The following is a 23830-nucleotide window of genomic DNA, read 5'->3' as shown; positions in this document are numbered from 1 at the left end:
CATACATATATATATATATACACACACACACACGCACACATATATATATATATATACATGTATATGAACAGATTTGGATCTAATTGTATTGGAGCTGAAGTTTCAGTCACTACCTTTATACACAATTCAAACAGACACCATTCATTTATGGGGTTACTGTATGCTTTTATTTACATGTATTTCTCTTTGACAGTCAATCGTGAAGTTTTCCAATTTATCTATCTCTTTTTTCATGTAACATTTTACCATAATTTAAGAGTGTGAAAAGATAGAAATAATTTATTTATAAGTGTGAGTAACACTGCTTCAAACCACATTCTCAAATGAACCCACATCCAAGAGGCAGAACAAGTCAGAGGAAAGAAAAATCAAAATGTTTTACTTTATTTGAATACTTACCCTGGCCCAGTACCGGAAAGCTAACACCAGTGGGATAAGGGAGGGTTCCAATTTTCCAAGAGCAGCAAGCAGATCAGTTGTAAGGCATGCCACATCGTTGCCAGCACTAACTTTACACATTAGACCACTGTTGAATCAAGGAAACAACAACAGCTTGAGAACAAAAAAATACAATCATTGGTAATATTCATGAAGTATAAGATGAACATAACAAATAAAATAAAAAGAGTCTTACTTCTAACCATGAGTAAAGTTTCTCATTGGTATGCACAACTTGATAAATTGTTAATCCCACAAATGTAAACGTATAGGTAAATTATTTCACCGTAACAGTTTCCTTAATGTATGTGCGAATCATATTCATAACACTTACATTGCTTCCTGTGGGCAAGGAGAATCTGGAACAATCATGAAGATTCAATCAAAATAACTTGGTTTTTCATTTTTTAAGCAATTTTAAAGAGTATTGTTGGGTATCATGGTCCTTTGTGCACTCCAGATAAAATGCAATAATCTTTCGCACATCAAGGATTTGGACAAAATGAAACATGCCCTGCTGGCAGAATATAAAGGTTGTGAGACAGAAAAGGCTGCAACTCCCTGAGATAAATTAACTACCACCCAAAAGCTGTCTTCCAAAGGATTCATTATAAGCCAACAGGTCGTAGAAGTTCAAAGGTTTTGTGAACAAAAAATGCTAAAACATTAAGATCCCAAACTGGAAGTGTCATATAAAACAGATAAACAGCTCAATACACAAATTAGAATAGTGAGTTTTGTAGTGGTACACTCAAACATTGTGTTCCTGTGCTAGGGCTTGCAAGAAATTATCAAAATATCACATTGACCAGACCCGAACTGAAAGAAATAATGTTGAACAGATACCAGTGTAGATAGTTAACCTCCTTTCCAATACAAATGTCATAGCTATCTGCAGCTGAATGTTTTTTGGAGGTCGGCTTTCTGGTTGAATATCAAAGCATAGGGGAAGAATAGACTAACAACTCTACCAATTAGTTCACCAATCAAGAGGAAGTCCTAAACAACTTTTCCCCCTATTTGGATGGGGAAAGAAGGGCTAGGTGGCTGCAAACCCACTGTTGTAAGTATCTTTTTTTCAGTTTGAAACTGGTAAAAAGATTCATATGCTATGCCTTGTTTACAAAGCAGTATCCACCACATCTCTGGAGGGGAGTGTAAAGTTAAAGTGAAAGGCCAAGAACTTGGTGAAGAATTGAAGAATTGCAAATTGAAAGATTTCCTTTCCCACCACAAACTGGAGGTAATACCTCGGAGTGTTGAGAAGAAGGATAAGAAAGGTGCTGCTTTGCAGGCTAAGGAAGAGCACCCGAGCCTGTTAAATGAAGGCCTGCATCACTTGTGCAAATTAGATGATTTTGAACATGTTCCATTTCAAAATTGTGGAAGAGCCTGAGAGAAATCTTTGCTCACAGCATGCCCTCCTTCTTGGGAACAGAAATTAAAGAATGTGAACATCTCTCCACCTTTGGAACCATCCCACTGCCAGAATGGATGAGAATGCGAACCTCTCAAATGATGCTATAGAAGAGAATCTGATCAAAAGAATATGTTACTTACCTTCGGTAACGCTTTTTCTGGTGGATGCATGTATCTACCGGTGGATTCGTCACCTTTTGAATATTCCAATGCACCAGCATTCCAGGGAAACATTTCTTTACAGCTCTCTCACGTAGATGAAGACATTACAACGCCACGTCTCCACACACGACTAACTGTGGCCTCATCGAAGCCATGAGAAGCCCTCATCGGCATGCTGACAACAATTTCCACCCAATGTTTGTGCCGTCGAGGCGAACAGGTGAAACCAACAGCGCCCATGCAAGAGCATCTGAAAGATCTCCAATAAAAGGCTGTGTGTGTGTATATATAACACAAAAACATATATATATATATATATATATATATATACACACATTCGTACATGTAAATAAAATACATACTATATAAACAGCTTTGTTTTTTGCATAAGCAGACGAGCAACTGGGAGGTGGGTGGGTAAGTGAGGAATCCACAGGTAGATATTGTATGCACCAGAAAAAGTGTTACTGAATGTAAATAACTTGTTCTTCTGATGGATATATCTACCTGTGGATTCCTCACCTTTTGAACAGAACCCCCAAGCACTCCCGCACTCTGAGTTGGGTGCCTATCTGTTTATACCAAAAAGTCCTGTAACAATGAATGGACAAATGGACCGTCCCTCCTCACTTCAGAGTCTAAACAATAGTGCTTCGCAAAAGTGAGAAGGGAAGCTCAAGTCGCCACTTTGCAAATGTGAACCATAGGGACACCTCTAGCCAAAGCAGAAGTAGAAGGCTTAGCTCTAGTATAATGAGCTCTAATACCTTCAGGTAGTTCCTTGTTAGCCATGGTGTAGCAGATCTTGATGCCTAGGATAATCAATTTCGAAGATGACCTCTTAAGCACTGCTTTTCCTTCCATCTTGCCCACATAGCCAACAAACAGTTGGAGATAACGAGTTCTGTTCACATAGAAGTTCACAGCTCTTAGAGTCCAAAAAATAAAGCCTTTCTTCCTCTTTAACTGGATGAGGGGGGGGGGAGGATATAAAGTAGGAAGGGTGATAAACCGGACCAAGTGGAAGGGAGTAACCACCTTTGGCAGGAAAGCAGCCCTAGTTCTCAATACCACTTTCTCTGCATATAAAGTCGTGAAGATGGCAACTAAAAAAATTGTTTTGAAAGTAAGTAACCTTAAGGGACAACTATGTAGAGGCTCAAACGGAACACCCATAAAAAAGGTTTACACCAAATTAAGATCCCACTCAGGCATGATAAACAGAGTGGGAGGGAGCTTGTTAGTAAGTCCCTTAATAAACCTTAACACTATAGGAGGTGTAAGAAGGATTTGCAATGCAATAGGTCTCGCATTAGGAAAGTCTGAGCTATTGGTATTGTAAATGACAAATTTTTTATTTATGTTTTGTTTTTGAAAATAGCGAAATTAATAGCTTTGTCATTTACAATGCCAATAGTTATAACTTTCGCAAATGTGACACGTATAGCATTTGTAATGCAACATGTGTTGTATTTACGTGACTTACATGTATTGATATTACAAATAACAATGGCTTTTAATTTTTTTCAATAATGAATACTTAAATAAAAGTTATTGTCATTTATAATGGCAATAGCTTAAAGTTTTGTAAATAACTTTTGTGAAGAATATGTTCAATGTATTTTATTGTGCCGAAAATCCAAGAACAGAAGTGAAATATTAACATCTTTTTGTTACGTTTGTAATAAAGCTTGAAACATTGAGAAAATATATTTGAACCAGGTGTTGTTGCATGGTTGCACAGATTGATGCTGTGGTGGCGCCGAGTGATGTTGCGATGGCGAACAAGTGATGCTGTGGCGTTCAGTGATGCTGTGGTAGCGCATAGTGATGTTGTGGTGCTCCTGAGTGATGCTGTGGTGGTGCGGAGTGATGCTGTATGCTATGCTATGTTTATTTTTGCTATCCTATGTTTTGTTTTGTTATGCTATGCTATATTTTGCTATCCTATGCTTTATTATGCTATGCAATGTTTTGTTATGCTATGCTGTTTTGTTGTGTTTTATTATGCTATGCTTTGTTTTGCTATGCTATGTTTTGTTATGCTATGCTATGTTTTGTTGTGTTTGGTGTACTATGTTTTGCTATGCTATTATATGTTTTGTTATACTATGTTTTGTTGTGTTTTGTTAAGCTATGCTATGTTTTGTGTTTTGCTATGTTTTGTTATGCTATGTGTTGTTGTGTTTTGTTATGCTAGGTTTTGTTATGCTATGTTTTGTTACGTTATGCTATGTTTTGTTTTGCTATCCTATTCTTTGTTGTTTTGTTATACTATGCTATGTTTAGTTTTGCTATCCTATGCTTTGTTTTGTTATGCTATGCTACGTTTTGTTATGCTATGCTACGTTTTGTTATGCTATGCTACGTTTTGTTATGCTATGCTACGTTTTGTTATGCTATGTTTTGATATGCTAAGCTTTGTTTTGTTATGCTATGCTATGTTGTGTTTTGTTATGCTACGCTATGTTTTGCTATGCTTTGCAATGCTATATTTTGTTATGTATGCTATGTTTTGTTATGTTATGCTATGTTTTGTTCTGCTCGGTTTTGTTATGCTATGCTATGTTTTGTTATACTATGTTATGTTATGCTATTCTTTGTTTTGTTATGCTGTTTTGTTGTGCTATGCTGTGTTTTGTTATGCTATGCTATGTTGTGTTGTGTTGTGTTTTGCTATGCTATGCTTTGTTATGCTAGGTTTTGTTTTGCTATCCTATGCTTTGTTTTGTTATGATATGCTATGTTTTGCTATCCTATGCTTTTTTTGTTATGCTATGCTGTGCTGTGTTTTGTTATGCTATGCTGGTGAGGGTGTGTGAGTGTGTGTGAGGGTGAGTGAGGGGGTGTGAGGGTGAGGGGTTGAGAGAGGGTGAGGGGTTGAGAGGGGGTGAGGGGGTGTGAGGGTGTGTGAGGGTCAGGGGGTGTGAGGGTCAGGGGGTGTGAGGGTCAGGGGGTGTGAGGGTCAGGGGGTGTGAGGGTCAGGGGGTGTGAGGGTCAGGGGGTGTGAGGGTCAGGGTGTGTGAGGGTGAGGGTGTGAGGGTGAGTGAGGGTGTGAGGGGGTGATGGTGTGTGAGGGGAGTGAGGGTGGGTGAGGGTGTGTGAGGGGGTGAGGGTGTGTGAGGGTGAGGGTGTGAGGGTGAGGGTGTGAGGGTAAGTGAGGGTGTGTGAGGGGGTGAGGGGGTGTGAGGGTGAGGGGGTGAGGGGAGTGAGGGTGTGTGAGGGTGAGGGGGTGTGAGAGTGAGGGGGTGTGTGAGTAAGTGAGGGTGAGTGAGGGGGTGTGAGGGTGAGGGGGGTGAGGGTGAGGGGGTGTGAGGGTGAGGGGGGTGAGGGTGAGGGGGGGTGAGGGTGAGGTGGTGTGAGGGTTTGGGGTGAGGGTGTGTGAGGCTGAGGGTGTGTGAGGGTGTGAGGGGGTGAGGGGGTGTGAGGGTGAGAGTGAGGGTTGCAAGGGTGTGGGTTGCGAGGGTGTGGGGTGCAAGGGTATGAGGGGTGCGAGGGTATGAGGCGTGCGAGGGTATGAGGGGTGAGGTGGTGTGATGATGTGTGAGGGGGAGGGTGTGGGGTTGTGAGAGTGTGAGAGTGAAGGTGTAAGGGTGAGGCAGTGTGAGGGTGGGTGAGGGGGTGAATGAGGTTGAGAGGGTGTGTGAGGGTGAGAGGGTGTGGGAGGGTGAGAGGGTGTGTGAGGGTGAGAGGGTGTGTGAGGGTGAGAGGGTGTGTGAGGGTGAGGGTGAGAGGGTGTGTGAGGGTGAGAGGGTGTGTGAGGGTGAGAGGGTGTGTGAGGGTGAGAGGGTGTGTGAGGGTGAGAGGGTGTGTGAGGGTGAGAGGGTGTGTGAGGGTGAGAGGGTGTGTGAGGGTGAGAGGGTGTGTGAGGGTGTGTGAGGGTGTGTGAGGGTGTGTGAGGGTGAGGGTGTGTGAGGGTGTGTGAGGGTGAGTGAGGGTGAGTGAGGGTGAGTGAGGGTGGGTGAGGGTGGGTGAGGGTGGGTGAGGGTGGGTGAGGGTGGGTGAGGGTGGGTGAGGGTGGGTGAGGGAGGGTGAGGGAGGGTGAGGGAGGGTGAGGGTGAGGGTGTGTGAGGGTGAGGGTGTGTGAGGGTAAGGGTGTGTGAGGTAAGGGTGTGTGAGGGTAAGGGTGAGGGGTTGTAAGGGTGAGGGGGTGTGAGGGTGAGGGGGTGTGAGGGTGAGGGGGTGTGAGGGTGAGGGGGTGTGAGGGTGAGGGGGTGTGAGGGTGAGGGGGTGTGAGGGTGAGGGGGTGTGAGGGTGAGGGTGAGGGGGTGTGAGGGTGAGGTGGTGTGAGGGTGAGGGGGTGTGAGGGTGAGGGGGTGTGAGGGTGAGTGGGTGTGAGGGGTGTGAGGGTGTAAGGGTGAGGGGGTGTGGGTGTGTGAGGAGGTGTGGGGGTGTGAGGAGGTGTGGGGTGTGAGGGGGTGTGGGGGTGTGTGAGGGTGAGGGAGGGTGAGGGTGTGTGAGGGGGTGTGAGGGTGAGGGGGTGTGAGGGGGTAAGGGTGTGAGGGTGAGTGAGGGTGTGTGAGGATGAGTGAGGGCGTGAGGGTGAGAGGGTGTGAGGGTGTGTGAGGATGAAGCGGTGTGAGGGTCCGACGTAGGGTGAGAGGGTGGGTGAGGGTGAGGGTGTGTGTGGGGTGTGGGTGTGTGAGGGTGAGGGGTGTGTGAAAGTGAGGGTGTAAGGGTGAGGGAGTGTGGGTGTGTGAGGGTGTGAGGGTGAGGAGGTGTGAGGGTGAGGGGGTGTGAGGGTGAGGGGGTGTGTGAGGGTGAGGGTGGGTGAGGGTATGTGAGGGTGTGGGTGAGGGGGTGAGGGTGTGTGGGTGAGGATGAGGCTGTGTGAGGGTGAGGATGAGGGGGTGTGAGGGTGAGGGGGTGGGTGAGGGGGTGAGGGTGTGTGGGGGTGTGAGGGGGTAAGGGTGAGAGGGTGAGTGAGGGTGTGTGAGGGTGGGTGAGGGGGTGTGAGGGGGTGAAGAGGTGTGAGGGTCCGAAGTAGGGTGAGAGGGTGTGTGAGGGTGTGGGGGTGTGAGGGTGAGGAGGTGTGAGGGTGAGGGGGTGTGAGGGTGAGGGGGAGTGAGAGTGAGGGGGTGTGAGGGGAGGAGGTGTGTGAGGGTGAGGGGGTGTGAGGGTTGTGGAGGTGAGGGTGAGTGAGGGTGTTAGAGGGTGTGTGAGGGTGTGTGAGGGTGAGAGGGTGTGTGAGGGTGAGAGGGTGTGTCAGGGTGAGAGGGTGTGTCAGGGTGAAATGGTGTGTCAGGGTGAAAGGGTGTGTGGGGGAAACCTGCATGTGGTCACACTACGGAAGGAAAAACAATATTCTAAGAGGAAATGAAGCCACTGGGATCGATATGGAATCTGTGGCTAAAACGAAGTTAAAAGGCCTCGGGCATTGAGTCTGGCTCCTAACACTGAGGAAAATCGAGGAACACCTGGGGTCTTGGTTTTTAGGAAAGCTACCCTGCTGGAAGAGAGGGGGTTTTGTTTGTAGGGATAATTGATGCAGTGTGATCACTACGTTAAGGAACATATTGCTGATTCTTAACATGTTGCAGTTGAAATTGATATTATGTCGTGCTGAGAAGTGAAAAAGAAATGTGAACCAAACAGCAATCGGAAACTCCAGATGCAAAGGTAGCTCTGCTGGTTAAGGTTAAACATTGTGCCAGAAGTAAGTGCAGTACAGAGTTATTTAAAAACATCGGTGGCTTTTCTGACCAAAGAACAAGTTACTTACCTTCGGTAACGCTTTTTCTGGTAGATACAATATCTGCCTGTGGATTCCTCACCTTGTGAATATCCCCCTTGCGTCAGCAACGTTCGGAAATTTTCTTCGTAGCACGCCGACGTGGACGACGTGGACGACGTCACAGGAGCACGGCATCGCGCGCGACTCCGTCTGACGTCACCGACCCCTTATCAGGCCCACGCCGGCGTGATGACGTCAGTTCCGCCCTTTTTTCCATGCCTTCGAGGCACACGGACGGACCAACGATAGTAAATATACAAATATACAATGTACACAGTACATCTAGAACAAAATCAATACAATAGTATAAACAATATATACAGAAAGACCAGGTATAGCAGAGTGGACAACGGGGAGGCGGGTGGGCATGTGAGGAATCCACAGGCAGATATTGTATCTACCAGAAAAAGCGTTACCGAAGGTAAGTAACTTGTTCTTCTGATAGATACATCTGCCGTGTGGATTCCTCACCTTGTGAATAGAGTCCCACAGCAGTCCCCACTCCCGGAGGAGGGTGTCCACTCCGCTACACCAGGAAATCTTGGAGAACAGAGCGCGCGAAGTGGCCGTCCCTCCTCACCTCAGTATCCAAGCAGTAATGCTTCGCGAAAGTGTGGAGAGAGGCCCAAGTCGCGGCTCTGCAAATGTCCTCAACAGGTACACCCCTAGACAAAGCAGATGTTGCAGACTTTGCTCTAGTTGAATGTGCTCTAATACCCTCAGGAGGGTCCTTACCCGCAAGGGAGTAGCAGATTTTGATGCACAGGATTATCCACCTGGAAAGAGTGCGCTTGTGCACCGCTCTGCCCTTCTTGCAGCCAGCAAAACCAACTAACAGCTGGTCGTCCATCCGGAAGTCTTTAGTCCTGTCCAGATAGAAAGACACCGCCCTCTTAGGGTCCAGGCGATGCAGTCTCTCTTCCTCCTTAGACGGGTGAGGGGGAGGATAGAAGGTAGGAAGGGTAATGGACTGCCCAAGATGGAAAGGAGTCACCACCTTAGGCAGAAAAGCAGCCCTGGTCCTGAGAACCATCCTTTCAGCATGAATGGTCAGGAATGGGGGTTTGGAACTTAGAGCTTGAAGCTCACTTACCCTCCTTGCCGAGGTGATTGCAACGAGGAAGATCATTTTAAAAGAGAGAAGCCTCAATGGACACTTGTGCAAGGGTTCGAAGGGAGAACCCATTAAGAAGGTCAGCACAAGATTCAAATCCCAATGAGGAACAACAAAAGGAGTAGGAGGGAACATATTTATGAGACCCCTCAAGAATCTTAAAACCACCGGAGATTTAAAGAGAGAGGGCTGATCCGGCAAACAGAGAAACGCCGATAAGGCCGAAAGATACCCCTTGACCGTGGACACAGCCAAACCTTGCTGCGCCAGAGAAAGAGCAAATTGTAAAATATCAGATAAATGAGCCTTCAAAGGGTCAACATCCCTCTCCCTGCACCAAGAAACAAATTTAGACCACCTATAGGAATAAATGGACTTAGTGGTGTCGCGCCTGGCAGAAAGAATGACATCCACCACATCGTGAGGGAGAGAAAAAGAACTCAAGTTGCCCCGTTCAATCTCCAGGCATGAAGGTGTAATGTCTGGAGGTGGGGGGTGTAGAACCTGCCCCTCCATCTGAGAGAGGAGGTCTGCCCTGTGAGGGAGACGGAGCGGCGGGTGAGAGGAGAGGTGGAGTAGGTCCGTGTACCACACCCTTCTTGGCCAATCCGTGGCGACCAATATTACTTGGGCCCGGTCTTGACGAATCTTCCTCAGAACCCGAGGAATCAAGGGTATGGGAGGAAACGCGTAAAGGAGTTGATTTCCCCAACTCAATTGAAACGCGTCCCCCAAAGCTCCTTGCAACGGATACTGGAGACTGCAGAATGACGGGCAGTGAGCATTCTCGCGAGTGGCGAATAGATCCAGCCGAGGAGTCCCCCACATCTGAAAGATGCCGTGAACAACCTCCGGGTGAAGCCTCCACTCGTGATCGGCAGAGAGCTGTCGACAGACTGTCTGCACGAACGTTCAGAACCCCGGCCAGATGATTTGCCACCAGACAAATCTGATGGTCCTGAACCCAGGACCAGAGACGCAGAGCCTCTCTGCAGAGACACTGCGACCCTACTCCTCCCTGCTTGTTGATGTACCACATCGCGGTCGTGTTGTCCGTCAGGACTTGAACCGACCGACCGCGAAGGGAAGGGAGGAAGGCCTTGAGCGCCAAACGTATCGCCCGCAATTCCAGAAGGTTGATGTGAAACAACCTTTCTTCTGGAGACCAAAAGCCCTTGACCTCCAGGTCTCCCAGATGAGCACCCCACCCGAGAGTGGATGCATCCGTTATCACTGTGGCCACTGATGGAGGCAGTTGAAAAGGCTTTCCTTGAGACAGATTGCCCTCCACGCCCCACCAAGACAGATCCGCTGCAGCTTCTCTGGAGATCCTCACTGACTCCCTGAGATCTCCATTGTGCTGATACCACTGCCTGCGGAGGCACCACTGGAGTGCCCTCATGTGCCAGCGTGCATGACTGACCAACAGAATGCAAGAAGCCATCAGACCAAGCAGACGAAGGACCTTCAGGACTGGAACAACCGCTCCATTGAAGAATAAAGGAATAATCTCCTGTATGTCGTGAATCCTTTGAGGTGGAGGGAATGCACGACATACAGTAGTGTCCAGTACCGCACCTATGAACAGGTTGCGCTGGGAGGGCACCAGGTGAGACTTGGGTACGTTTATCGAAAAACCCAACCTGTGCAACAACTGAGTTGTCTCTTGCAGATGATGGAGCACCTTCTCCTCCGATTCCGCTTTGATCAGTCAATCGTCCAGATAAGGGAACACAGGTATCCCCCGATCTTCTGAGATGCGCAGCCACCACTGCCATCACCTTGGTGAAAACTCGAGGCGCAGTAGTAAGTCCAAACGGAAGGACCGCAAACTGGTAGTGCTGCGATCCCACCGTAAAACGGAGTTACTTTCTGTGCGACTTCAGAATGGGGATGTGAAAATACGCATCCTGCAAGTCGATCGACACCATCCAGTCTTCTTCCATCAGCGCCAGAAGAACCTGAGCAAGGGTGAGCATTTTGAACTTCTCCTGTTTGAGATAGAGGTTCAAAATCCTGAGATCCAGGATTGGCCGAAGCCTGCCATCCTTCTTGGGAATCAAGAAATACCGGGAGTAGCACCCTTGACCCCTCTCCTGCTCTGGAACCACCTCTATTGCACCCTTTCGGAACAGAGCCAGGACTTCTTCCTGCAGGAGAAGCAGGTGATCCTCTGAACAATAACCTTGGCAAGGAGGGTAATTGGGAGGGAACTCCTGAAAAGGAAGTGCATACCCATTCTCTACGAGATTGAGAACCCAAAGATCTGATGTAACCGATTCCCAATCTCGTAGAAAATGAGTAAGCCGACCCCCTACTGGCCCTACATGATCCAGAATGGTGAATCTAGGGCTGCTTTGCTGATGCGGGTGGGGGTTGGGCATTATTGGAGGAAGTGGAGGAAGAGGAGAATTGACGCCCACGTCCACGACCCTTCTGTCTACCTCTATAGGACTTATATAGAGGGTTCTGCTGTTGCTGCTGTTGTTGTTGGCCTTGCCTGAAGGGACGAAAAGAGGATCTACCAAAGCCTCTAAACTTTCTAGTTGTCGACCCTCTCATCTGGAGACCCAAAGATCTTGCAGTGGCACGGCTATCTTTAAACCTTTCCAAGGCTACAACCGCCTTTTTACCAAAAAGGCCAGTCCCTTCAAAAGGTAAGTCCAGCAACGTAGACTGCACATCCGCAGAGAAATCAGAGGACTTTAACCACGCGGCCCTCCTGGTCGCAACAGAAGAGCCCATAATTCTGGCAACAGAATCAACAGTGTCCATGCCACTCTGAATGACCATGCGTGCAGCAGCCTGAGTGTCAGAGACCACCTCATTAAAGTTCTTTCTATCTTCCTCAGGAAGCTTGGGTGATAACTGCTTCACTGAATCCATCAACGCATGCACATACCTTCCTAAAAGGCAAGTAGCATTAGCTGATTTAAGAGCCATGCTCCCTGAAGAGAAAGTCTTCTTTGCAGACTGATCCAATTTTTTTGATTCTTTGTCCGCTGGTACTTGAGGGAAAGAGCCAGCAGCCCTGTTAGAACATGCCGCCTGCACCACAAGACTTTCTGGAGAGGGGTGTGAAGAAAGGAACGCAGGGTCATCAGGAGCCACCCTATAGCGCCTTGCAATAGCTCTCGAAACCGCAGGAGCAGACAACGATCTCTTCCAAATCTCTTTTATTGGATCCGTCCAAAGCATCAGTGAACGGCAGTGTAGGTTCAACAATAGAAGAGGGAGAGTGTAAGACTTCAGTAAGGATGTTGGGCTTGTACTCAACTGTGGGCAGCTTCAAGTTGAGAAGATCAGCAGCCTTCCTAATAACAACGTGATAGGGTGCCACATCCCTAGAAGGAGCATCAGAAGCCGAAGGTAGACCCCACTCAGGAGAGAGCTCCAGACCACTAGCATCACGAAGGTCTTCAAAATCATCATCATGATCAGGAAGCTCACCTTCTTCCACATCTGAATCTTCATCTTCCCTTTGTTCAAGAAGACGCTGAGCCCTTCGTCTCGACCACTCCAATCGAACCGAAGTCGACGGATCCGGTAACGACTCCGACGGAGCCGGTTCCGACGTCGAGTGAGGAGCTGGGGCAGCTGGAAGACGAGACCCACGGATTGGCGTGGTACCTTGATCCAAACTACGAGGTCGATCCGGAGTCGGCGAAGCCGCATGCGGAGTCTAAGACCTCGGCTGAGCCGTACCGAGCCAAGGTGTAAGAGGCGCCGGCATAAAAGGCATAAATGGAGCTGGGGCGTACGACTGAGGAATGCCCAAATTGAATGATAATGGACCCATGGGACCAACAGGTGCTCCAGCGGGGTACATTGCTCTGGAATACACTCCAAACATCGCATTGAGAAAATGCGAGGGGTCCTGACCAGGACCAGGAAAGGGAGGGTACGAACCTACCGGATGTTCTAACGGAGGTCGTTCCGACACATGTTCACTCTGACCTTCTGGGTCCACAGGAGTCTCCATCGGAGCCGGAGTCTGAGGAATTACCTCTTCTTCCTCTTCATGTTCCGAAGGATGTAAAGATACCGGATCCGGTTCCGGAGTCGGAGAACCTTCGATTGACAAAGCAGGAGAAGGAGAAACAAAGTCCTTATGGTGTTTGCGAGACTTTTTCTTTGAATCAGAAGATTCCTTCCCTGAATGATGTCTTGAACTGTGCTTCCTCCTCTTGTGCTTTCTCCTCGAGGAGCTCGAAGCGTGACCCGAAGCCGACTTGGATCCAGACCTAGATCTCTCCCTGGACCTCGACTTCGCTCTGGATCTCGACTCCGCTCTGGATCTCGAACCCGCTCTGGATCTCGACGTCGATCGAGACATATGCTTCGACTTCGAGCGTCTCGACGTTGACCTCGAAGATCTTCCAGTATCTTGTCCTTTTACCTTCGCGAGAAGTAGCTTTGCTTCACGCTCACAAAGCGCCTTTGGGTTCATTTTAAAACAGGAACTACAGTTCTTAACGTCGTGATCCGAACCAAGACACCACAAACAATCCTTATGTGGGTCAGTGATAGACATCATGCGGGCACAAGACCTACATTGTTTAAATCCGGTCTTCCTCGACGACATCCTCTGATGAAGAATTAAGTCACAAAGGAGAAACAGTGACAATAAAATAACAGCTAGATACTAAGTATCGCAGAAGATCCCGAAAACCGTTAGCGTCGAAGACGCGGAAAAAAGGGAACTGACGTCATCACGCCGGCGTGGGCCTGATAAGGGGTCGGTGACGTCAGACGGAGTCGCGCGCGATGCCGTGCTCCTGTGACGTCGTCCACGTCGGCGTGCTACGAAGAAAATTTCCGAACGTTGCTGACGCAAGGGGGATATTCACAAGGTGAGGAATCCACACGGCAGATGTATCTATCAGAAAGGTCTATTTTTTAGAACTATTTCAGTTTCGAAACATGTGACTGTAGTATTTTATTAGCAGGAGTAAGCTGACACATCAGTGACTGCGGTAGTTTACACAAGTTTCACTTCTGGCACCGTTGCCACTGGAATGTAACTATTGCCAAAGGGCAAGCGTTTGCCTGCATCGTGACTGCACTGTTTCGTTCTTTTTTGAAATGCTACCCTCACTTGTTCTGAATTTTTTTTTTATTTGATGTGTGACTTCATAAAAAAAAGATTTTTTGTGGAAAGGAAAAATGAAGAAAAAGTCGGGATAATGAAGAAAAAAAAAGTGAAATCCAATAGCCTGCAGAGAAGTTCATTAGCCGCGTCGCAGGTACTTGTTTATGGTAAAATGGATTCAATGATCGACGAGAGCCAACTGTGCAGCCATATGCGCCTCAATAAATTGTCTTGAATAGGAGGAGGGTAACACAAAAAAACAACATCAGATGGACAGCAGGGGGACATTACAATTATTATGCAAAACTGCATTGCGACCAGACATGCCAATAGACCCGATTTAGGCGGGAGACTCACGATTCTTCAAGCCAAAAATGGCTTTCTTTTAACTATCTCCCGCCTGAAATTGCTTATTGTTCAATAGAAGTCAATAGGGAAATTATATTCTCCCTATTTCTATGTCAAAATCTCCCACTTCCATGTCCTAAAATGTTGGTACGTCTGATTGCGACTGCTCTATCTGAAGGCATTTCCTTCTTGGAATTAATGTCCCAATGCTCTATCCGAAGGCATCAGGTTGTCGGGATTAATGTCTCGAGTATTTCCACATCAAATGCACTTTCAAAGCCGTGCACCTCGACGCTGCGCACTTCGAATGGCTGGCTGCTGGGAAGGTTTAAGAGTTAGGCTTCTGCTGAGAGTTCGCCCAAACCTCGCTCAGTTGATTGCAGACCTCGGTGCCTCGGGGGCTCGGGGTTCCGTACCTCACAAATGTTTATGACTGGCTGACTTTCTCGCTTCGCCACCTGGATTTGTGAAGGCCTCTCTGTCTCTGCAGGGAATGTGCCCCGGCTAGGACCCGGCTGCTCTCCCCTATGACCCCTCTGACAGATGAGTCAGGGCTATGACTGGCAGGTCGGGACAGGGAAAGACATTCAGCTGGAGTAGGCTCTGTAACTGCTGTGAAACAAATCACTCTAAAACGCGGCGTGAAAAAGGAGCAGGAAAGAGTCAGGGCGGGCGGACGGACGGGAATCCGCGATAAAAAAACAACAAGCTGAGCTCTGATGACTAGTTCCTGCACCAGTTGAAGTAAATGCACTGTCTGAGGGAGGCGCTTGTAAAGTCTAACCAGTGCTGAGGGGCGCTCAGCCAATGGCGTGCTATCAGGGCGGAGCCCCGGAGGCGGCCGAAGGGCAGGGGCTACGAACCCTGCGCAGCCGCCGACCTGCCCCGCCCGTGCACCACATCAGAAAGTTAGCAGGCTGGAACTTTTCTGCCTGTCCCTGGCCGCGTCGCCCCCGCCCACCCATCGGGAGCCGAGGACCCGGCGCTCCAGAAATGACTGTCCCCAACAACAGCGATGAGTAGCGGCTATCGGAAGCAGGTGAGAGGGAGGCCCCGCGGGGGCCATGCAGGAGCGGACTCCCATAGACGCAGACTCCACTGTGTGTGTGTGTGTGTGTGTGTGTGTGTGTCTGCGCATGTGTGTGCTTGCGCATGTGTGTGCCTGCGCATGTGTGTCTGCATGTGTGTGTGCATGTGTGTGCATGCGTGTGTGTGTGCATGTGTGTGCATGCGTGTGTGTGTGCGTGTATGCATGTGCATGCGTGCGTGTGTGTGTGTGTGTGTGTGTGTGTGTGTGTGTGTGTGTGCTTCCGCGAGTGTGAATGTGAGCAACAGATGTGCACGCGCCGTGCTGGGCGTGCGCGTCCACAGACCAGAATCGCCGCGCGTGCCCCGGACTGTCTCCCTTGAGAGGCATCTCGACGACAATAGGTATAGAGAGCGAAACCTAAAAAGGGAAGGTTGGTCCAGTAAGCAGAGGAATGCCGAAAGCGCAGCCAAATACCTCTCAACCACTGGAGCCGCACAATATTGCTGCGCTAGAGACAGGGCAAAGTGTAAAATAAATGGGCTTTTAAAGGGTCAGTGCAATTTTTCTCACACCACTTTACAAATTCCCTTATCTGCCAGCATAAACCGACTTGGTGGAGTGTCTTCTGCCCGACAGTATAACATCCATCACATCAGGAGGAAGAGAAAAAGAACGAAGGTTGCCCCATTCAATATTCAGGCAGGTCGGTGCAGACTATGATGATGGGGGTGTAGAATCGGCTCCTACGACTATAAGAGGAGGTCTGCCCTGTAAGGGAGACAAGAGTGGAGGGCACAGAGTGAGGTGAAGAAGGTATATATACCATACTCTTCGCAGCAAAGTCTGGGCTGTTAATAGGACTTAGGCCCTGAATCTTCCTTATAACCTGAGGAATCAAGTGAATGGGGAAAACACTTAAAAACAGCTGGGCACAGCACTCCTGCACTGGACACCGGAGGCTGCAGAAAGACGGGCAGTGCATGTTCTCGTGAGTGGCAAAGAGGTCTATCTTAGGGGTCACCAATAGCCATCCAGAAGTGGTGTTGCAATGTGTTGCACCACTTCCGAATGGTGATACCACTCGTGATTGATAGAAACGTGCAGACTGAGACTGTCCACACACACACGTTTAGAACTCTGGCCAAGGTATTTACCATGATGCAGATCTGGTGCTCCTAAGGTCCAGGACCAAAGTTGCTGAGCCTCTCTGCAGAGAGGATACGACCCAACTCCTCCCTGTTTGTTTATGTACCACATTGCAGTAGTATTGTCTGTCAAGACTTGAACTGACTGACTGCGAAGGGAAGGGAGGAAGGCCTTGAGAGCCAGACACATCACCCACAATTCCAGAAGATTGATATGTAATAACGTTTCCTCCGGAGACCAAAGGCCTTTGATCTCCAGATCCCCAGATGAGCTCCCCACCCTAGAACAGCTTCCCTTGAGACAGAGTGCCCGACACACCCCACCGCTGCGGTGTCTCTGGAGACCTTGACTGACTCTCTGAGATCCCGGTTGTGCTGAAACCACTGACTGAGGAGGTCCTACTGGAAGACCCTCATGTGCCAGCGTGCATAGGTGACCAACAGAATGCAGGAGGGCATCAGACCTAGCAGGCGTAAGACCATCAGGACTGGAACCATAGCTCTATTGTGAAATATCAGAATCATAGCCTGAATTTTCAGATTCACTGGAGGAGGCGGTTAGGCTCGATTCATCTTAGTGTCCAGGACTGCCCCTAGGAACAGTGTGCTGAGAGGGCTCTAGTTGAGATTTGGGCATGTTGATAGCAAAACCCAGGTTGAACAATAAATGCATTGTCAACTGTAAAGGATGCAACACCAACTCCGGAGTCTTGGCTATGATCAGACAATCATCCAGGTAAGGGAATACTGGTATTCCCCAACTTCTGAAATGCGATGCAACCACCGCCATCACCTTTGTGAAGACTCATGGTGCGGAAGTAAGACCATGCGGAAGGACCCCCACCGCAAAACAGAGATACTTCCTGTGTGATTTCAGAATAGGTATGTTAAAGTACACATACTATAAATCGATCAATACTATTCAGTCTTCCTTCTCCAGCACAAGAAGCACTTGTTCAAGGGTCAGCATCTTGTGCTTTTCTTGTTTGAGGAACCAGTTTAAAATCCTGAGGTCGAGGGTCAGCCACAAGCGACCGTCCTTTCTGTGAAGCAGAAAATACCAGATACAACATCCTTGACTCCGTTCCTGCTCGAGAACCAACTCTAATGTGTCCTTCTGAAGTGGAATTTTGACTTCCTGTTGGAGGAGCAGATGATGTTCTTCTGAACAAAAGGACTGTCGCGGAGGAAAAGGTGGGGGAAACTCTTGGAAGGGTAGGGAGTACCACAATATGCAATCCATTGAGGTAGAAAATAGGCAAATCGTCCTCCCACTGGACAAGCTTTCTCCAAGCTGCCAGAACTATGGCTGCTTTCCTGTGACATTGGCCGGGGTTGAGGAGGAAGAAGAGGAAGACGGCTGTTGGGCAGCTCCATGTTGTTTCCCTTCGACCATTCCCCTATAACTTCTGTAGAGGGGATTGAATGTCTTCTGTAGATTTTGGCTTATACCTCAAAAGGAAAAGTTGCAAACAAACCCCCGGAACCTACGAAATTCCCTATAATCTTCAGGCTGCAACTAAAGGCCCAAAAATCTCACTGTTGCTTTGCCGTCCTTGAATCTACCCAAGGCAGAATTCCCAAGCACCAAACATCCTTGAACCATTGAATGGCAAATCTATCAAAGTCACCTGCACGTCCAGCGAGAAGCCAGACCCCCTTAACCAAGCATGTCTCTTTGTGGAAACACAAGATCTTATTGTCTTGGCGACTGAATTAGCCATATCCAAACCAGACTGAATGACTGAAAGGGAAGCCACTTGACTATCATTCAGAAATATGTCCATGAACTTCATCAGACAACTTAGAGACCACTGCCTTGGCTGATTCCATTAACGCATGAATGTATTGTTCCAACAAACATGTTGCATTAGTCGACTTCAAGGCCATGCTACCAGAAGAAAACGCTTTCTTTGCAGACTGTTCCATTCTCTTGGACTCCCTATCTGTAGGAGTTGTTGCAAATGATCCTGGCATTAGCTACAAAGAACGGGAAGCTTGCACTACCAAACTCTCAGGCGTAGGATGAGAAGACAATGGTGAAAACCCAGTAGCAGTCTAATACTTTCTTGTAATAGACTCAGACACCACAGGAATGGGGCCTGATAATGTGCTGGAAAACCTCCCAAGGAATAAGAAAGCGACCCCGTGATGCCCGCTGGCTCACCAGATTGAGTTACCGCCCTACTGAAAATGCTATACAAAGCATTCAGAAAAGTCAGTGGGTCAGAAACCGGAGTTGGAAACAGCGGATTCTCAGGCTCCTGTCTACGAGGCATAGGTTGCGGCGGTGGTAGAACTGGATCCGGTACTGATTTAGAGTTAAGGCACCCAGATGGGGTCAAGGCACTTAGATTCGATGGCGATGCCATGCTTTGAATAAATATCATTAACGTTGTACACAGGCCCGAGCTAATGTTGTCAATATGACTATTTCTAATGCGACGAACTGTGCTAAAACCCTTTTTAACACAGTAAAAGAATTAGCAGGATCGGAAACTTCATTTAAGTTCCCGGCACTGACTCAGTCTAAATGTGAGGAACTAGCTTCCTTCTTTATCAATAAAGTAGATAAAATCTACCAAGAGATTGTTTCGGAACAAGAAGTACAGGATATTTTAATTCATTCTTCATCACCCATTTCCAACATGTTGTAGTCTCCCACCAAGCTAACATAAAATCGAAATGATTCAGACTGCCCCCTAAAAACTTGGCCCGTCTCGCAACAGATAGTGTAGCCCTACTTTTAAAGAACATCAAATCAGGATCTCCGAAAGATTCTTTACCGGCCACAATTTAAACAGTTAAACACCCCAGTGTTATCTGTGATAACACATCTCCTCAATACTTCAATAGAGGGATCTGCTCTTCCAGCAACATGGAAACATGCAGTGATACAGCCCCTGCAAAAAAAGGCAAACGCGGACCCAGGGTTATTTAATAACCACCGTGCCATATCACTACTCCCTGTACTGTCTAAAATTTTAGAAAAACATATTCACACTCATTTGACCCATTATGTCACAACACACCACATACTTCATCCCTCGCAATCAGGTTTTAGAGCAGCCTTTTCAACCGAAACCACCCTCTTGGGGTCACGGAGGGCATACGCCACCATCTTGATAATGGGGAAACAGTGGCGCTCATTCTTTTAGATTTGAGCGCTGCATTCGATACTATATCCCACATTGTGCTGATCAATACACTGAGTTCACAGGGCATAGGTGGAGCGCCTTTGAACTGGATAAGAGCCTTCCTCTCAAACAGAACCTTCCAAGTTTTCTCTCAAAATGCCTGTTCGAAAGTCCACTCCTTTGCCCATGGTGTGCCACAAGAGTCCATTCACAGCCCGCTACTTTTCAATCTCTACACAAGACCACTTGCTGAGTTGGCTGAGAAATCTGGACTATCTATTTATTATTACGCAGACGATTCGCAAATCATGTTCTCGTTATCTGCTCACAACACTACTACCACTTCTGTACTCAAAACAGGATGCAAGCTATTTTTTTTAATTTAATGGAGAGAAAACAGAAATATTGGTATTAGGAAAACAGAAAAATCTCTGGAGAAAGCAACATTGGCCTTGCAAAATGGGTGTCCTTCCATCTCCCTCATCGCAAGTACGCAACTTAGGTGTGCTAATAGATGAGACCCTCAGTATGCATACCCAGTCAGTTAAAGTCACAGCCACCTGTTTTACCATCATCAAATGGCTGCGGAAAATCTGCTGGATGCTACCTGAAGCAACCAGCAAAACCGTTGTCAATGCCTTAATTAGATCAAGGCTGGACTACGGTAATGTGCTTTATGTGGGAGCAAACAAATCTGTAATCCATAGATTAAAGATGGCACAGAATGCCGCAGTCAGGCTACTATGCAGAGTCCCTAAGACCGCATTTATTTCAACTCACCGACGTAAACTTCACTGGCTGAAAATTGAGAGCCGAGTAAAATTCAAGACACTCACCTATATGCATACAATTAAATCAGGAATGGCCACTAGATACTACCTTGCTCTGGCTAAACCTTATATCCCTTCCCGTAATCTACGATCGGCCACCCAAGGAAGATTTGTCGTCCCCAAATTTAAACTGGCCCGGATGGGGGGCAAATCGTTTGCACATTTAAGGCCCTCACTCTACGAAATGACACAAATCACATCGCCTTCCGCAAGTCACTTAAAACCTAGTTGTTTGATAAATAGAACTCTCTGGTCTGGTGCTGTTTCGACCTACCTGCCTGCGCCGGGAAACCTTCTTGGGTAGCTGTCGCGCAATACAAATTTAAAAAACTAACTATGCAGGGGCGACCACTGCAGATTGTTGAAGGGATTCTGCACATACAAATAACTATGCGGAGGAATATGGGACCTTAGTATACAGAAACTGAGTCATCCTAACACCTTAGTACCCATAAGCCCAGTACCAACTAGCTATAGTGTCTCACTTGCCCTCCTACTCACTTACAGAGGAACATGTGATTAGATACCCCAGGACACAACACTCCAGACTCTCTCCGGAATCACAGTTACAAGACAGACCCTTTCGCTTACACTCTTGTACTTGTCCACAATATGATCTGACAGAGACATGAACAAGTTTGAAATATTTATTTTAACTAACGTGCTCTATTATGAAGAATAAGTGCCACTGTGATGTATTCCTATAGGTTCTGTATCGATTCCCCTATTCCTGACCCTGTTCTGGTTAATACTTAACTAGCAGCCGACCCACGGTGCAAAAAACCGTTATCTGATTAAGCCACACCACGGCACAGAAACGTGTTATCTGATTAGGTAATAACGCATGCCATCTAATTAGACAAGCACTATTCCTCCAGCCCCTGATAAGGCATACGGAGTTCTCAAAACAAATCAAACCTATGACAACCTGGGAAAATCCCTGCGGCCATTGTTTTGATTTCACCGAGAACTTCAGCAAAAGAATGTGCGAACAAGCCCGTTCGTATGACATCCTTATTGACGTATCCATGTCCATCCTTACGTCAATCTCGACACCTTACAGGTATAAATATTACCGACATTGCCTTAAGCAAACACACGCGGTGGTGACGAGATCGGAGCAGCGAGACGTGCTGAGGAGCCCAGCAGAGAGCGAAGCCCACACGCGCTGCCCCGCCTTCCTGACGCGCTGAGAACGAGACGCTGTTTTCTCCTGCCGAGAAATCCAGCTCTGGCGCTTCCAAGCAGCCTTCGCAGGCAGCTGGAATATCAAGACCAGAGACGAGAGATACCAGCCCTCAACCATTCTAGATCTCAGGTACAGAACTGAACAACCCCTTGCAGAGAATTCTTGAGTCAGTCACTTGGCAAAACAAACTTAACTTAAACTGCTACTTATCTACTCCCGCTCACGTATTAGGCTTAGGTCAGGTACACTGGGGTAGGCGTGGTTAGAAGCACCAGTTGAGTACGATTAGTCAATGTATATATGTATATATCTATTTTATCGATTTTAAATATCATATGGCTTAGAAACCATATCAACGCTTCTGCAGTATTATTTTATACTTCTGCTTTTATTGTATGCACTTTACTTAACCATAAGTATCGCAATAATATCGATTCACTTCTCTTGTACGAGAAAAGAGACTGATCAATAAATACCATCTTTTATTGAACACGCCCGTCTCTTCCTTTTCTCTACAAACTGGTGAAACTAAGAATGCACGTACTGACTGAGTAAAATAAGTTGTCTTTTGTTTTCACACGACTCTAGAGATACACTCTTGATTGGGGGAGAGCAAAGTTGTCATGTTCTATGGTTGTCAGAAATTAAATCCCTTCTTGTCTATCCAGGGAAGTTAAACTCCTCCTTGTCTATTCGAGAAAGTTTCTAGTGAACTCTGAGCTAGCTGGCAAAACCAAAAACTTTAAGTCTAATATCGTCAGTAGAAGACCTAGTTAACCTCTGCCCTAGGTCTATACTATTGAAGATATTATTCCAATGCGCAGAGCCTATTGGGATAATAGGAACTACACTACATGGCGCCCGAACGTTTGGATAGGCGATAAAACTAACGCAAGACATTAGAGTAACTCAGTCGTGCTTTTTCACACAGAACCCCTTTTTTCCCCATAATACTCCAAAGACGTCTGGAGTGGGTAAAAGGTCATATCCGCCAAACCTCGCAGGAGGAGACTCCTATGTATGGTTCTTGGTTTAGTCAACGTTGAAGGATACACTGTTCCAAAATATTGTGCATCTAATCTTTGTTTCCGTAGAAACCTGATCTGCAAACAAACAGAATAACCTTCCTGTCGGTAAAATGGTAGACAGTGATGATGAAAGGGAGACAGCTAGACTAGCAGCTGAACTCGTAGCAGCTGATAATACTCTGCTACAAAATGACCCGGATATAAAACTCATCCCGGTCAACATAAGAAAATCTATAACTTTAAAACTTATAGAAAATGGACTGACATCGAGAGGTGGTACAGTCATATTCGTAATTGAGGCACACGAATATCGGCAGACAGAGGTATTCTATTCATGGATGAACTTTCCAGCAGCGAACGCTGTAACAAAAGAGTTCCACTATTATAAAATAGAGGAACCACCGGATACCTACACTCCTTTCGAGGAGGTAGAAGTACCACTCAAATTCCAAGAGCACCTGCTCTTGTTTGATGGCGCCCTAAAACATAATAATCACATCACCAGGCTCGGTCCACTAGGTAGACCAGGAGCAACGTGGCCGGTCCTAGCCGGATATACACCACATCCAGACATTGAACAACCCCATGTAATTTTCCAACAACAGCGTTGAATCCAGAATGGATACAATGGGTGAATTCGATTACAACGGACAGAGTAAAATACTACTTTGATCCAGAATTAAAGGAATTAAAATATCTAGAATATGAAATAATATACCCTCTGCCAATCGACATTTTGCCTTTACGACAATACGCCTGTGTAATACATACAGACGGGCATGCTCAACCCTCAGTTTGGGGAGAGCTGGCTTACAAGGCAACATGCGAAATTGTAAAGGAAGTGTGGCGCGGAGGTAAATTAAGACCTCTACTTACAAAAACACACTCAGTGGAAAATAATTCAGAACAACAAACTGAAATTATAGCGTTAAAAATGGCGCTAGATAATGCCGATCGCGAATTCCCGACACTTATAGTGTGCGATTCGTATTACTGCGTCAAATCATACAATAACGATTTACAGAAATGGATTCAAAACGGTTACAAAGATGACACAGGTGCAACAATAAAGCAAAAAGTGCTTTGGGAACAAGTCGCTCTTTTACAGAAAGAACTACCAAAAACTCACGTGATACATTCAGTGAGTCATCAGCGTGATGGCGT

General features: G+C 47.0%; 1 protein-coding gene across 2 annotated transcripts in view; it reads right to left on the bottom strand.

Moving 5' to 3' along the window:
* Positions 1–23830, bottom strand: part of TUT4 (terminal uridylyl transferase 4) — a 1200849-nt gene that overhangs the window by 843922 nt on the left and 333097 nt on the right. For both annotated transcript variants that reach the window (XM_078670586.1, XM_078670594.1), the window contains exon 11: positions 400–526. In XM_078670586.1, the coding sequence (XP_078526712.1) occupies positions 400–526 (127 nt within the window). The remainder of the gene's footprint in view (positions 1–399; positions 527–23830) is intronic.

The sequence above is a fragment of the Lissotriton helveticus genome, chromosome 1_2 (assembly GCF_964261635.1).
Source record: "Lissotriton helveticus chromosome 1_2, aLisHel1.1, whole genome shotgun sequence".
NCBI classification, from domain to species: Eukaryota; Metazoa; Chordata; class Amphibia; order Caudata; family Salamandridae; genus Lissotriton; species Lissotriton helveticus.
Note: the sequence above shows the minus strand (reverse complement) of the source record. Positions and strands in the feature narration are given on the sequence as shown.